At 36.0% G+C, this 13,359-nt stretch overlaps 1 protein-coding gene across 6 annotated transcripts; it reads left to right on the top strand.

Moving 5' to 3' along the window:
- Nucleotides 1–53: 53 nt before the first annotated feature.
- LOC117923476 (WD repeat-containing protein 26 homolog) lies at nucleotides 54–13,340 on the top strand. 6 transcript variants are annotated; one of them, XM_034841787.1, is made up of 6 exons: nucleotides 54–160; nucleotides 1,150–1,987; nucleotides 8,004–8,105; nucleotides 9,626–10,255; nucleotides 11,929–12,186; nucleotides 13,316–13,340. In XM_034841787.1, the coding sequence occupies exons 2-5, from the start codon at nucleotides 1,178–1,180 to the stop codon at nucleotides 12,145–12,147; spliced, it is 1,761 nt and encodes a 586-aa protein (XP_034697678.1). In that variant the 5' UTR covers nucleotides 54–160; nucleotides 1,150–1,177; the 3' UTR covers nucleotides 12,148–12,186; nucleotides 13,316–13,340. The 6 variants fall into 6 exon arrangements, with proteins under 6 accessions (XP_034697678.1, XP_034697677.1, XP_034697673.1 ...); XM_034841786.1 differs by lacking the exon at nucleotides 13,316–13,340 and adding an exon at nucleotides 12,290–12,429; XM_034841782.1 differs by lacking the exon at nucleotides 13,316–13,340 and having other exon boundaries at nucleotides 11,929–12,429.
- The last annotated feature ends 19 nt before the right edge of the window (nucleotides 13,341–13,359 follow it).

The following is a 13,359-nucleotide window of genomic DNA, read 5'->3' as shown; positions in this document are numbered from 1 at the left end:
ATAAATAAATAAAAGAAAGAAAAGCAAGTATCAATCTATCTTTGCATATTTTTCCAAATCCATCTCTCTCTCTTTTTCTTTCTCTGTACTCTATACAAGAAAAGAGATACAGATAACTTTGGGCGCTCTTGGATTGCTTATTCCTCCATTTTCTTTCACAGTACGCATTCTCCTTTTTCAAAGAATCCGTTCACATATCATTTCTCTCTTGCTGGGTTTCTTTATTTGATTTGGGTATCCTTCTCTTTTTGCCCTCTTTCGGCCGCTAAAGATTGCCTCTTTCTTCTTCATGGATTTGGGTTCTTCTTGGGTTACTTCCTTTCCCCTTTTTCTTTTCTGGGTTTCTGTTTATTTGTTTATTTGTTTTTTCTTTTCTTTTCTTTCCTTTTTATTTTATTTTTTATTTTTTAAAATTTGGGGGAGATGAATGGTTCTGATCTTCCATCTTTACTATGCAGAATTAAGGGAAAAAGAAGAAGAAAAAGAAAAAGAAAAAAAAGAAAAAAAAGAAAGGAAAAGAAATAATTTGTGTTTGCTTTTGTTTGGGCAGTCTCGGTACTGTCTCTGGCCAGTTGTGTTTGATTTTATTTGTCGTAATTCAGTTCTTGAAGTTCTTGTATTTGCCCTCTTTGCCTGTGAACATAGTGAATCAGTGAGTTATGGAATCATTTCTTTTTAGACTAATCATTTTCTTTGATGGGTTTTGTTGCATTTCTGTGTAATGGGAATAATTGATTTTTCCTGTTTCCCTTTTTAATTTGGAATCTTGGATACAGTTTATATTCATCATTGCCAGAATTGCATCCATGATTATCGCCATAGTTTCCAATGTGAAATTGTAGATTTGTCTCCATCCTCTGCCATTGTGCTCTATTAAAACGCAATGACTTTGTTAGTTCACTTTCACTGGATTCTTGAAGTTGGGTCCTCGCATTTTCTTGCTAGTCTTGTTATAGGTCCAACGGAAAAGAAAGATGTGGACCAACTGCTAGACCAGTTTCCTTTTGTAATCTCTTTATATACGTGTTATCTGATTGTGCTTTCATAGCCTGTTAGGTCCCTTTGGCAATGTTGGGCATGGATACATAATTGTTTTGAATTGTTTTGATTAAGGTGCTTCAAAGATCTTTTTGTTTCTTTGGCTTGCAGGACATACATGGGCTAACTTGGGCATTTCATGGGAGGTATAGAGGAAAGTGAGCGACCCCTGAAGCGTGTGAAAGTGCCCTCTGGAGGATCGAACAGTTTATCTGCGAACTTGTCTCTTACAGAGCCAAGAGAGCCCGCCTCAGGTTTCTCTTTGAGGGACTCAATGGCGTGGTCTCCGTCTTCCCAGGGAGACAGAGATGCAATTGGTTCAAAAGGCATAATCAAAAGACCTGAATTCATCAAAATCATAACCAGGGCGTTGTATTCTCTTGGTTATTCTCGAAGTGGGGACCTTCTGCAAAAAGAATCTGGAATATCCTTGCACTCAACTGTTGTGGATTTGTTTAGGCAGCAAGTGGTTGATGGGAAATGGGATGAGAGTGTGGACACATTGCATAGGATTGGGCTTTCAGACGAATACATTGTAAAATCAGCATCCTTCATGATATTGGAACAGAAGTTCCTTGAACTTCTAAAAAAGGAAAAAATCAAGGATGCTCTATATACACTAAGGAATGAGATTGTGCCCCTTAGCATCAATGTCAGTCGTGTCCATGAGCTTGCTGCCTACATTATCTTTCCTTCATCGGGTGCTGTCAGTGGGCCATCAAGTCAAGATGCTGCAGGTTCTAAGTCACAGTCTGCAATTCTGGAGAAATTGCAGAAGTTGTTTCCTGCAGCAATCATGATACCTGAAAAAAGATTAGAACAATTAGTTGAACAGGCCCTTGATGTTCAGCGAGATGCATGTGCTTATCATAACACTTTGGATAGTGAACTCTCCTTGTACTCTGATCACCATTGTGGAACAAACCACATTCCTTCTCAAACATTGCAGGTTAGGAAATATATTACCAATTCAAGGTTGTTTATGCTAAACCTTCTTGCCCTCTTTATTTCTTTGCTCAATTGGCCCTTTAATGGCAGTGGACCTTTTGACATTGTTCATAGAAAATGCAAATCATTGGGTTATTGAAAAAGGTTATTAATTGAATCTAACTGATTCTACGGTGTGGTTTTTGAGTAGGACTTTTTATATCTCAATTTTCTATAACAATAACAACAAACAACCCACTATACAGGAAGAAGGAAAATAATTCTGGATTTTTTATATCTCAACTTTTATATTAGTCTCATTTTCCTATAAAAAGAGTGACTTTTAACTTATTCTCAATGTCTCATCCCTTGATAGGGCTACAATTTGGGTGGGTTGAACTGAACCCAATTTTTACTGGCTTGGGCAACTTAATCTGTGATTTAGGTTGGGCTTGGGCAAAAAAAATGTCAACTTGTATTAAGTCTAGGTTGGGCTTGGGTTAAGGGCTCCGGCAAACCTAGCCTAGCCTGAACCCTAATTATATATTTATATAAAATTTAAATTATAATTATATATATGTGTAAATATATATTCTTTATTAGAAGAATATAAATTCAACACTTACTTACGGAAAATTCAGATTGGAAGGCGGATATTGAAATGCTGCAGTTAGAGCAACTAAATCAGCAAGAGGCAGAGGATTTGGAGCACCCTTTCTCTGAGGAGGAAATCCATAGTGCCCTGATGGAGATGAATGGGGACAAAGCCCCAGGACCGGATGGCTTTACTATGACTTTTTGGCAAAGATGCTGGGGCCTGGTTAAAGAGGAGGTGTTGGAGTTATTCAAAGAGTTCTATGAGCAAGGGGCCTTCATCAAGAGCATTAACAATAAGTTTCTGGTTTTGATTCCCAAGAAGGGGGGGGGGGGGGGGGCAGAGGATCTTGCGGATTTCAGGCCAATTAGTCTCTTGGGGGGGCTGTACAAACTCTTGGCCAAGGTATTAGCCAATAGACTCAAAAAAGTGATAGGGAGAGTGGTTTCAACTGATCAGAATGCTTTTGTAATGGGGAGGCAGATCCTTGATGCCTCCTTAATTGCAAATGAAGTAATTGATGCATGGCAAAAAAAGGGAGAGAGAGGTCTCATCTGTAAGCTGGACATAGAGAAAGCCTACGATAGTTTAAATTGGCAATTTTTGATGAAAGTCATGAGAAAGATGGGGTTCGGTCCAAAGTGGATGGGTTGGATGTGGAGTTGCATCTCCACAGCCAAGTTTTCGGTGTTGGTGAATGGAGTATCGGCTGGGTTATTTCCAAGTTCTAAGGGGTTGAGGCAAGGAGATCCCCTTTCCCCTTACCTTTTTGTGATGGGAATGGAGGTGTTGAGCAATCTTATTAGGAGGGCTGTTGAAGGGGGGTTTTTGTCGGGATGTAGGATCCGAGGAGGAGGAAGGCAGCCTGTGCAAGTTTCCCATCTGCTTTTTGCAGATGATACTATAGTTTTTTGTGAAGCCAGGAAGGAGTTCCTAACTTATTTGAGTTGGATTCTCTTTTGGTTTGAAGCCGCCTCAGGGTTAAGGATAAATCTGGATAAAAGTGAAATAATCCCAGTTGGAGAGGTGGAAGAGATGGAGGAGATGGCAGCGGAATTGGGCTGCAAGGTGGGCTCTTTGCCTTCTGTGTATCTGGGGCTGCCATTGGAGGCTCCTAACAAGAGTGCTGCCGTGTGGGATGGGGTGGAAGAAAAGATGAGAAGAAGACTTGCGCATTAGAAGCGTCAATATATTTCCAAAGGTGGGAGACTTATTCTTATTAAGAGCACAATGGCTAGTACACCATTGTATCAAATGTCTCTCTTCCGTATGCCCAAGTCGGTTGCAAGAAGGCTAGAAAAAGTGCAAAGGGATTTTCTTTGGGGAGGAGAAAACTGGGAAAGGAAAGTGCACCTTGTTAATTGGGAGATTGTGTGTACGGAGAAGGAAAAGGGGGGGTTTGGCCTAAGGAAGCTAATCCCGCTAAATAAAGCTTTGTTGGGAAAATGGATTTGGAGGTTTGCTTGTGAAAAGGAAAATCTGTGGAAACAAGTGCTTTTGGCGAAATACGGGCAAGAGGGACTTGGTTGGATGACCAAAAAGGCTAATGGGACGTTTGGAGTAGGGGTTTGGAAGGAAATTATGAAGGAAAAGGATTGGTGTTGGGAAAATATGGCGTTTAATATGGGGAATGGTTCCAAAATCAGTTTTTGGAATGATCTTTGGTGCTGTTGTACAGTGCTGTCCCAAAGGTTTCCTCACCTTTATGGGATGACTGCTAATAGGAATGGCACAGTAGAAGAAATGTGGGATCAGAATATGGCCCAAGGAGATTGGGATTTAAGATTTGTGAGGGGATTCAATGATTGGGAGTTGGAGATGGTAGGTAATATGCTTCATACTTTGAGGGGGTTACAATCCTACTTTAGAAGAGGATGCTGTTTTTTGGAAAGGGGGGAGAAACGGACAGTTTAAAGTAAAAGAAGCCTACAACTTGGTGGTAAATACCGTGGCTAATAATTTTCCGAAGAACAACATTTGGGTGGATAGAGTCCCAACAAAAATTCTGTTTTTTGCTTGGGAAGCTACTTGGGGCAAGGTGCTTACGCTTGATAGGCTTCAGAAAAGAGGGTGGCACCTCCCTAATCGGTGCTTCTTGTGTGGCTGCGAAGAGGAAACTGTAAATCACATCCTCATACATTGTATAGTGGCAAAAGTCCTATGGGATATGATATGTGCTTTGTTTGGTGTTCAGTGGGTCTTTTCAGAAACTGTAAAGGAGGTCTTATTAAGCTGGAGGGGCCCTTTTGTAGGGAAAAAAAGGAAAAAGATATGGAAGTCTATACCGTTGTACATTTTTTGGACCCTTTGGAAGGAAAGAAATAGACTTGCTTTTAGGGGAGGGATGATAGATATTCAGAAACTTAAAAATTCTTTTGTCTTTAATTTATGGTGTTGGGCGAGAATGTATAGTGGAGAGAGGTCGCTATCTCTGATAGGCTCGTTGGAGTGGATAGCCTCCACTTAAGGGCTGGTGGGTTTTTTGTTGTCTTTTTGGTGGTGAGGCTTAGCTAATTTGTATACCCCCTGTATACGTGTGGCTTTTTGGCCTCTTATCAATATATTCTGTGCTTACTTATCAAAAAATATATATATTCTTTATTAGTAGTGTACTAATATCCTTTTCATTTTTATTAAGGTATATTTATTGTTTTTAATGTTAGGGAATGATATAAAGTTAAGAATTGATGCATCTTTAAAGATTTGGTTATTTTAGTGTCATGGAAAATTAAATTATCTTTCTTGTTTTAATTTTAGATGTACTTTTGCTATTATGTGAAAGATTGGTTATCAACTTTTAAGTTACTTTGAGAAACGTATGAAAATCATTACTCTTTCTTATAATTGTGATGGGTTGTTTGAATTGTTGATTATGAATTGAAGTTTATCTTGAAATATGTAGGAAGTATAACTTTTATACTTAATTTGATTTTGACTTGGAAATTGCTTGAAAATGTCACTTAATCTTATGTGACGGTCTTTTGTTTTGTTTTGTTTTTGTTTTATTTTCAAACTTTTGATTCATTTTATTGATTATAGAATAGAGTTGTAGCTATTGGATCTATTAACTAAATGAATATTATAAATTTACATATTAATTAACATATTGATATGCAAAGGTTAATTAAATAAATTTTACTAATAATTCTTTATTTATTAACTATAGGTTGATTGGTAAAATATGTAGGGAAATGGATGTTAAGCTTAGTGATGCTTCCTAACTTGACCAACCCAAATATATATTTACTAACTTGAGCCTAACTTAATTTGAACCTAAGTTTAGAGGGTTCGGTTGAATAGCTTGTGTTGATCCTTGGATTGGGTTTGGTTGGGCTTGGGCAAATGAGTTTTATGTAGGCTTGGGTTAACTATCAACCCTGACCTAACATGCCCAAGGAGTGCCCCTCTCCCTTGTGAATCCTTCACTCTACTCTAAATTTGTGAGATATGTGGTGGTTGTCCATGGCCAATATACTTTGTAGATAAACCACAATTAGTGGATTAAATACTATCTTAAACCCACCCAACTGATGGGCTGAATGTTTAAGATATTTATGGCTGGCCTTGTTTAGAAAATTGACTTCTAACCAACGTTGCATTAGTCTTGTATCACAGTGGTGGATGGCCTAATCTAACCTGAAAATCTAAATGTATGCCTACAAAATTACACATTTATTTTAGATAATATAATTGCCCTGGCCTCCCTCCCTTGTTTATCTCGCCTTTTTTATATATCTTCTCTATTTGCCTATTAATAATAATAATCATGCAAACCATCCATTGGAAAATTTAGTCCTTGCTAAAGTTAGAATCATTGCATGACTTGTGCCAAAAAAGAAGGTTAATACCTGTGATGTGCTTTTGGTGAAGAGGCATTACAAAGCCCTCAAAAGGGTGTGTTGTGTTATGTACAAGGAGAGTAAGAGAATTAGTGACTCATCTTTTTCAACACTGTCCACTAGAATTGGGGTTGTAACGTGAAGACTTGCTGAGGTGGATTGGGATCCTAGAAGCATGGAGGAGATGTTGATAATTTTATTTAGAAGTAGAAAATATGATATAATGAAAATTAATGGCCTAGAATTACCTTACATGTATGTGGATCCTTCTAATAGAAAGTAAAAGAAATAGCTAATAACAAAATTTCTAGTTTAGCAAAAGAATGCTGAAAGGAACTTTTGAGAACTCCTTAGTGACACATCTAACAAGTTAACAAGTAATATGCTATCTCGCAAGCATCATCCACCATTCTTTGGTTGCCCAAAAAATTTATTGTTCAGTTTCTAGGTCCGTCAAGTTTCTATTAACTCAAGGTTCCAGTAAAAGAACTATGAGATTGTGGAGAAAAAGTGAGATATGGAGGAAACTCTCAATTTGGATAGGAGATGAAGGCAAATGAACTGGTGGCAGAGGGATGTCCCCAAACCAAAAGTCTTCTCAAACGCTGAATAACAAGGCAAGCATTGACATGAATGTGGCAAATGAAGTCCTGGTTGCCCTGGTCCATCCTTTTAAAGGGACGCTAAAGCAAGTTTCTTACTTCAAAGTTCACATCCCACCCAATACTATACAAGGCGTTAATGCTTTTAGTATGCTCCCTATGGAACCGTCACAACCACTTACCCACTAGGCCTATTCCTTGCAACAATACCTACTAGGCCTAAACCTCCTTAAAATTTAGGACCACTACTTGATTCCTCCAATCAAATGGACTTGACAGGGGTCACCAAACCCCCCTAACCATAAAGAAGTGGCGATATAAGAAAAGTTCAAATAAAAAATAAATTAAAAAAAAGGGATGCATTACTAAGATGTTACAAGCGGCACCAATTGAGAAAAAGATGAGAAGTTAATTAAGATGGACCAGGATTTCTCCAACTATGTTCATCATTAGTTGTACTCTTATGCTATGTTTGGTTCTTGGAAAGTTTGAGGGAAAATGCAAAGGAAAAAATAGGGAGGAAAAATGGAAAGAAAGAAAAAGTGGAGGAAAATAAAAAATATACATGAAGTTAATAAATTACTTTTATATGGTTCTTCAAACTCATTTCACTTATTTTTCCTCTTCTATATAAAGATTAAACAATTTGAAAATGCATAGTTTCTAACTAATTTTAATTATTTTGATTTTCTTTTGTATTTTCCATAGTGAAACCATATATGAGAAATTCATTTTCCTTTGTATTTTTTTTCTCTCCTTAAGTACTTTCTAAGAACCAAACATAGCCTCATTGTTTTCATCATTTTTTGTCACTCCATTATTATGAATCTATGATTTATTAATATAAAAACTTTACTCTTATTTTTTCATCTTCATCAACCACTTTTCAATCTACTTAAACATGTGATATATGACTTAATGCACGGCAATTGCTGTTATGGATTTTATTAGCTTGATTATTTTGGAGTGCTAGCGTGATTCTTCTTTATTCTAATGGAGCAGGTGCTGCAAGCACATTGTGACGAAGTTTGGTTTTTGCAATTTTCACATAATGGGAAATATTTAGCCTCATCATCCAAAGATCGATCGGCAATTATATGGGAGGTAACTTTTTTCCCTTAAGCTTTGTTGAGCAACTTCAATTTTTGTTTTTTGGATGTACTGTTTGCAACTCATTGTTGTGCTGCCCTCCCTCCCCAACGTTACTTGGAAGCTGATTGACTCACAAAAAAGACCAGTTACATGGTTGAGCTATTCAAGTTTTCTTGGCAGTAACCAATCCATGATGTCATAATGACATTATAATAAATTGATTTATAAGTATATCAGGGCTACAGCAAGTTGTTTGTCAAAATTTATTTTGGTTTTCCTGGAATATCAAAGAAGATGAGGATGAATCTGCAACTTCCATCTATGGCAAACCCACCACAGAAGAAACCTTTGTTTGCTTGTATTCATCATAATCTGTAATGGGTGAATGATGGAGCCATTGCATGCTTGTATCCTCTATTAAATACCTAAAGGATAGAAGCTACAGTCCTTGGTCTGGCTTCCTAGATCTAAAATTGATGAAAGAAATCATGGACTGGGTTTCCTGAATTTGATACAGTGTGGTGACTATTACTATTGAGAAATCCCACTCAAGAAAAGAAGGCAGTGATCTCAGGAATGAGAACCCTGGTTTGGGTTTATATTTATGTATATCAAAGGGGCGAAAAATGGGTGGTTTCTTCAACTTGAGAATAGTTTCTCCAATTAAATTGCCTAACTGTTGGTTTTCAATGATCTGTTCACAACTGTTTTTAGTATTAATGGTTTTGGGGGCTTGCTGAGCCGGTTGATAGTCAAGATAGTAAAACCATCCAGTTGGTTCAGACCAATTTTTTAAGATATTGGTCAACTCTATTTGAATTTGTAAAAAAAAAAATCAGAATACTTTTATAACTCTGCAGTAATATCAGAATATTATGAGCTATGATTTCTCCTGTTATGTACATGTGTTTGTGTGTGTATTTATATTTCTATGTATGTTTCAAAGTACATACAAACAGCGTCCCTAATTTTATCTGACTGGAAATACTTTTCTTTGAATGTCTTCTAAATATGATACTGGATACATTATTTGACCTCCTGATGTGGTGTGGTGAACAAAGGTATAGGTAAGATATAGGGAAATGAGTTTTTGGTTGCTTTTTGTTAAGTTTTTACCCCTTCAGTCTTCCTTTTCACAGAATTCTTTCCTAATATTTTAGTGTGATACACAGGTGACTGGAACTCCCTGTTTTTTCTTTTAATTGATAACTAAGAGTTATCGATAAGAAAAAAGGTTGTGAAGCATCAGCAAGGCCTATTGCCCTGTTCTATTGAAACTTAAAGTAAAATAGTAGTAAGAATGTCCATTACAAGCTGTCTTAGATATCAAATGACACCTTAGTGACATATTCTTGTGCTCTATGCATACTTGCACTAAGAATTTGAATCCTGTCAATATTTCCCACTGTTGCTGCATATGTTTTTCCATTATTATTGTTTTCCTGAGTTACAGCAGAAATTTTACGACTTATTGTTTTTATTTTGAAAATATTTTTCTCTCTTTTGATTAATGAGAAATTGTACCTTTGTAGGTGAAAGATGATGGTGAAGTGTCATTGAAGCATAAACTAACTGGTCACCAGAGAGAAGTGTCCATTGTTTCATGGAGCCCTGATGACCAGCAACTCCTCACATGTGGGGTGGAGGAAAGTATCAGACGCTGGGATGTCAATTCTGGTGAATGCCTCCACATTTATGAAAAGGCTGGTGTTGGCTTAATTTCCTGTGGATGGTTTCCTGGCGGTAAAGGGGTATTTTCTGGCATGACTGACAAGAGCATCTGTTTATGGGATTTGGATGGTAGAGAGTTGGAATGTTGGAAGGGGCAGCGGACACTCAAAATTTCAGATATAGCCATAACCGATGATGGGAAGAGAATCATAACCATGTGTAGAGAAAATGCAATTCTTTTGCTTGACAGGGAGGCTAAATGTGAGAGACTGATTAGGGAGAACCAAATGATCACTTCATTCTCTCTATCTAAGGACAACAAGTTCTTGCTGGTTAATCTTTTAAACCAAGAAATCCATCTTTGGCGCTTAGGAGGTGATCCTGATGTTGTTTCCAGGTACAGGGGTCATAAGCGGACTCGATTTCTCATTAGATCTTGTTTTGGAGGACTTGAGCAAGCATTTATCGCTAGTGGGAGTGAGGACTCAAAGGTGCGTTCTTTTTTTTTTTTTTTTTTTGTCCTTTTCATTTTGATGGAATTATATTTAGGGGTTGTTAGATGACACTATTCCCTGAAAAAAGTTATACCAGATTTTAGTTTAGTATCTTCAAGTGTGCTGCACAACCATGTTCTACATGAAAAATGACAAGTATCACCAGTCCACACAAGCATCTAGTTAGCTTGTTGCATAATATGAAATGTAAAATGAATGTAAAATACGTCCTTGAGGCCTAGCTCAAGTGGTAAAGGGATGGGGAGGGTTTGTGGGAGGTTTCAGGTACAAGTCCCAATGGGGACAGAAATTTACCAATAAAAAAATATAAAATATAAAATACATGCACAATTTGATGGTCTTTTGGCACTTTTTAAGAAAAATTAATGTTCAAATAAAAAATGCATTCAAATGATCCACCTTCATTTACCGCTTTCATAATCTAACACTATTTATTTAAGTTCTCTACATGGTTAAGCTTGTTCAATTACAATTTATTTATTTATTTATTTTTTCTTCTTCAAGAAACATTATCACTATGTTTGGTTTCAAGAAAGAACCGAAGAAAGAGAAAAATGCTTAAGGAAAATTATTTTCTTACGTTTAGTTTTATTATGAAAAATATGAAAAAATTTAATCAAACATAATTAAAATTAGTAAGAATTTTATGCATTTTCAAAGTATTTAATCTTGATATGGAAGAGTTAAGTGAAATAAATTTGAAATAATATATAAAAATGATTATTGACTTTAAATCTATTTTTATTTTCTTTCACTTCTTCTTTCCTTCTTTTCTTCTCTACTTTCTTTTCTTGCATTTTCCCACAAATTTTCCAAGAACCGAAGTAGCCTTAAAGTCTCTCTCTCTCTCTCTCTCCCTCTCTCTCTCTCTCTCTCGATTATTCTAAGAAAATTTAAAAGGTATGAAATTGTAGAATTGTGTCTGTGCCTTACTAGCCAATGTGATACATGAGAAATGAATGTTTAACTCAATACTTCATGAAAATGATGTATATTCTTTCCAAGTGCCACAAAATTATTGATGTAAGAGAAATGCATGTTTTTCATGTCCTGTTGAGATGTTTTCTCCTAGAGAAAGAAAGATTAGACCAGACTTTTTTCCTTACAGTTTAGAGTTATAATGCAGCCCCTAGACTTTATATGGAAAAATGCAAGGATTGTCTGCTTGTGGCATATAATTGTATATGTTGCCAATAGAATGCTCTGTAGAATTAACTCAACATGGTTCTGTTTGAGATTATCATAACCAGTGATGTTATGTTATTGAGGACTGCAGAAATTAATGCTTTGATTAGTTGTCAAAAGATGACCGACGTATATAGTTTACAATGGATGGGAACTTTGGAATTTCTCAAGGAAAACTAAAAGCTGTATACTCGATGAGTCAATAGTTTCAACCTTCAATGACATACCAAATTGAATCAGCCATTGGTATGAAGAGATAACAAGGATCCTGAAGTGCATACATAGATTTACTAATGTCATGCAATAGGATCAGAAGAAGTAGCTGCATCTCTCGACCTCATGCATATACACAGACACGGGCATTTACTTTGATTTGCTTCTCCTAAACGATTTAGTAGGCTTGTTGCTGTGAGGAAGTCATGCCTAATTTGACAATTCATGTTTGCCTGGTTCTTGTTTTATAGGTGTATGTATGGCACAGAGACACTCCAGAGCCTTTATTTGCTCTGCCTGGGCATTCTGGAGCAGTTAATTGTGTGAGCTGGAGTCCAACAAATCCTCACATGTTGGCGTCTGGGAGTGATGACTACACGATACGAATATGGGGTTTAGACCAAGTTAAGCTCAAGAACAGGGACAATCAAAGGAATGGCATCAACCACCACTCAAAAGGGAAAACCTGAAACCATCACCTGACTGCTGAAACATTCCTCCAAATCATGGTGGGGATAGTAACCTTCTTTTCTTTCTTTTCTTTCAAGTTCATCAACAGCTGGTGTAAATTCCCCTTTCTTTTTAACTTTGTCTTGTTGGGATGGATAGCAGGCAAAAGCATTTCAATTACGGGGCTGCTGCCATCTGCCAATGAGCTTTATACAACTTGATCACCATTGTCTTTTCATTGCTGCTCTTCATTTGATTTCACTATAGAATTTGTGCTAGTTTAAACCCATTTCTTCTCTCTTTCTTTCTTTCTTCTTCTTCTTCTTCTTCTTCTTCCTATGCATTTGAGACCTTGTTGATTGGTTTATACTTACCCCATGGCATTTCTGGTTGAATCAACCCCAACTCACCTCTCACCCACTCTTGCACTTTTATGCATCCACAACCCAAGGACAAGTTTAGGCCCCAATTGAAAACAATTTTTCTAATTTAGAAAACATGTTTTTACAAATTTTTGATAAAAAGAAAAAGAAAAAGAAAAACGGGTTTTGATCATTTTTGTTTTTTAAAATTGCAGCTATTTCAATTTTATTTTTTTTTATATAGCATTTTGTGTAATAATTGAATTATGGAAAATACTTTGAAAACTTTTGCACTGTGTGTAATATTTTCATAGGAGAAAATTGCCTTTCATATCTTAGTTTGATAACAATTGAGGACTGATTTTAAAAATGGTTCTTAAAACCGTTCTTATGGTTTTCAAACTTAAAAAATGTTAAAAGTGATATTTTTTGTTGTTTTAAGAATTTGTTGGAAATAAGAGGTTGCTTGGTAACAATTTTGAAAGTAATTTTTAGAACAATTTTTTGGTTAAAAGTACGGGAGAACATGGTTCCAATTAAAAAAACAATTTCAAATTATTTTCATATTAAATAAATTCATTAAAAAGCTCAATTTAATATATTTGTTATTATTATTATTTTTTATTATCATTTCTCAAAGATGATACAAAATTTTCATATTTTTAATTAATTTTGTGATTTTTATAAAAATTTTTATCAATATGGATGTTTTCATAAAATGGTTTCATCCAAATTAATATTTTCATGATTGCTTTCTAACATTTATTGTTACCATTTGTATGATAATTTTTATTTATTAACTCTATTATTTGGAATTTTATTGGAGGTGGATAATAATTAGAACAGAAAGCCAAAAAGATCATAACGTAT

The sequence above is a fragment of the Vitis riparia genome, chromosome 10, assembly GCF_004353265.1.
Source record: "Vitis riparia cultivar Riparia Gloire de Montpellier isolate 1030 chromosome 10, EGFV_Vit.rip_1.0, whole genome shotgun sequence".
Taxonomy (NCBI): Eukaryota; Viridiplantae; Streptophyta; class Magnoliopsida; order Vitales; family Vitaceae; genus Vitis; species Vitis riparia.
This window is presented reverse-complemented; position numbering and strand designations above follow the sequence as displayed.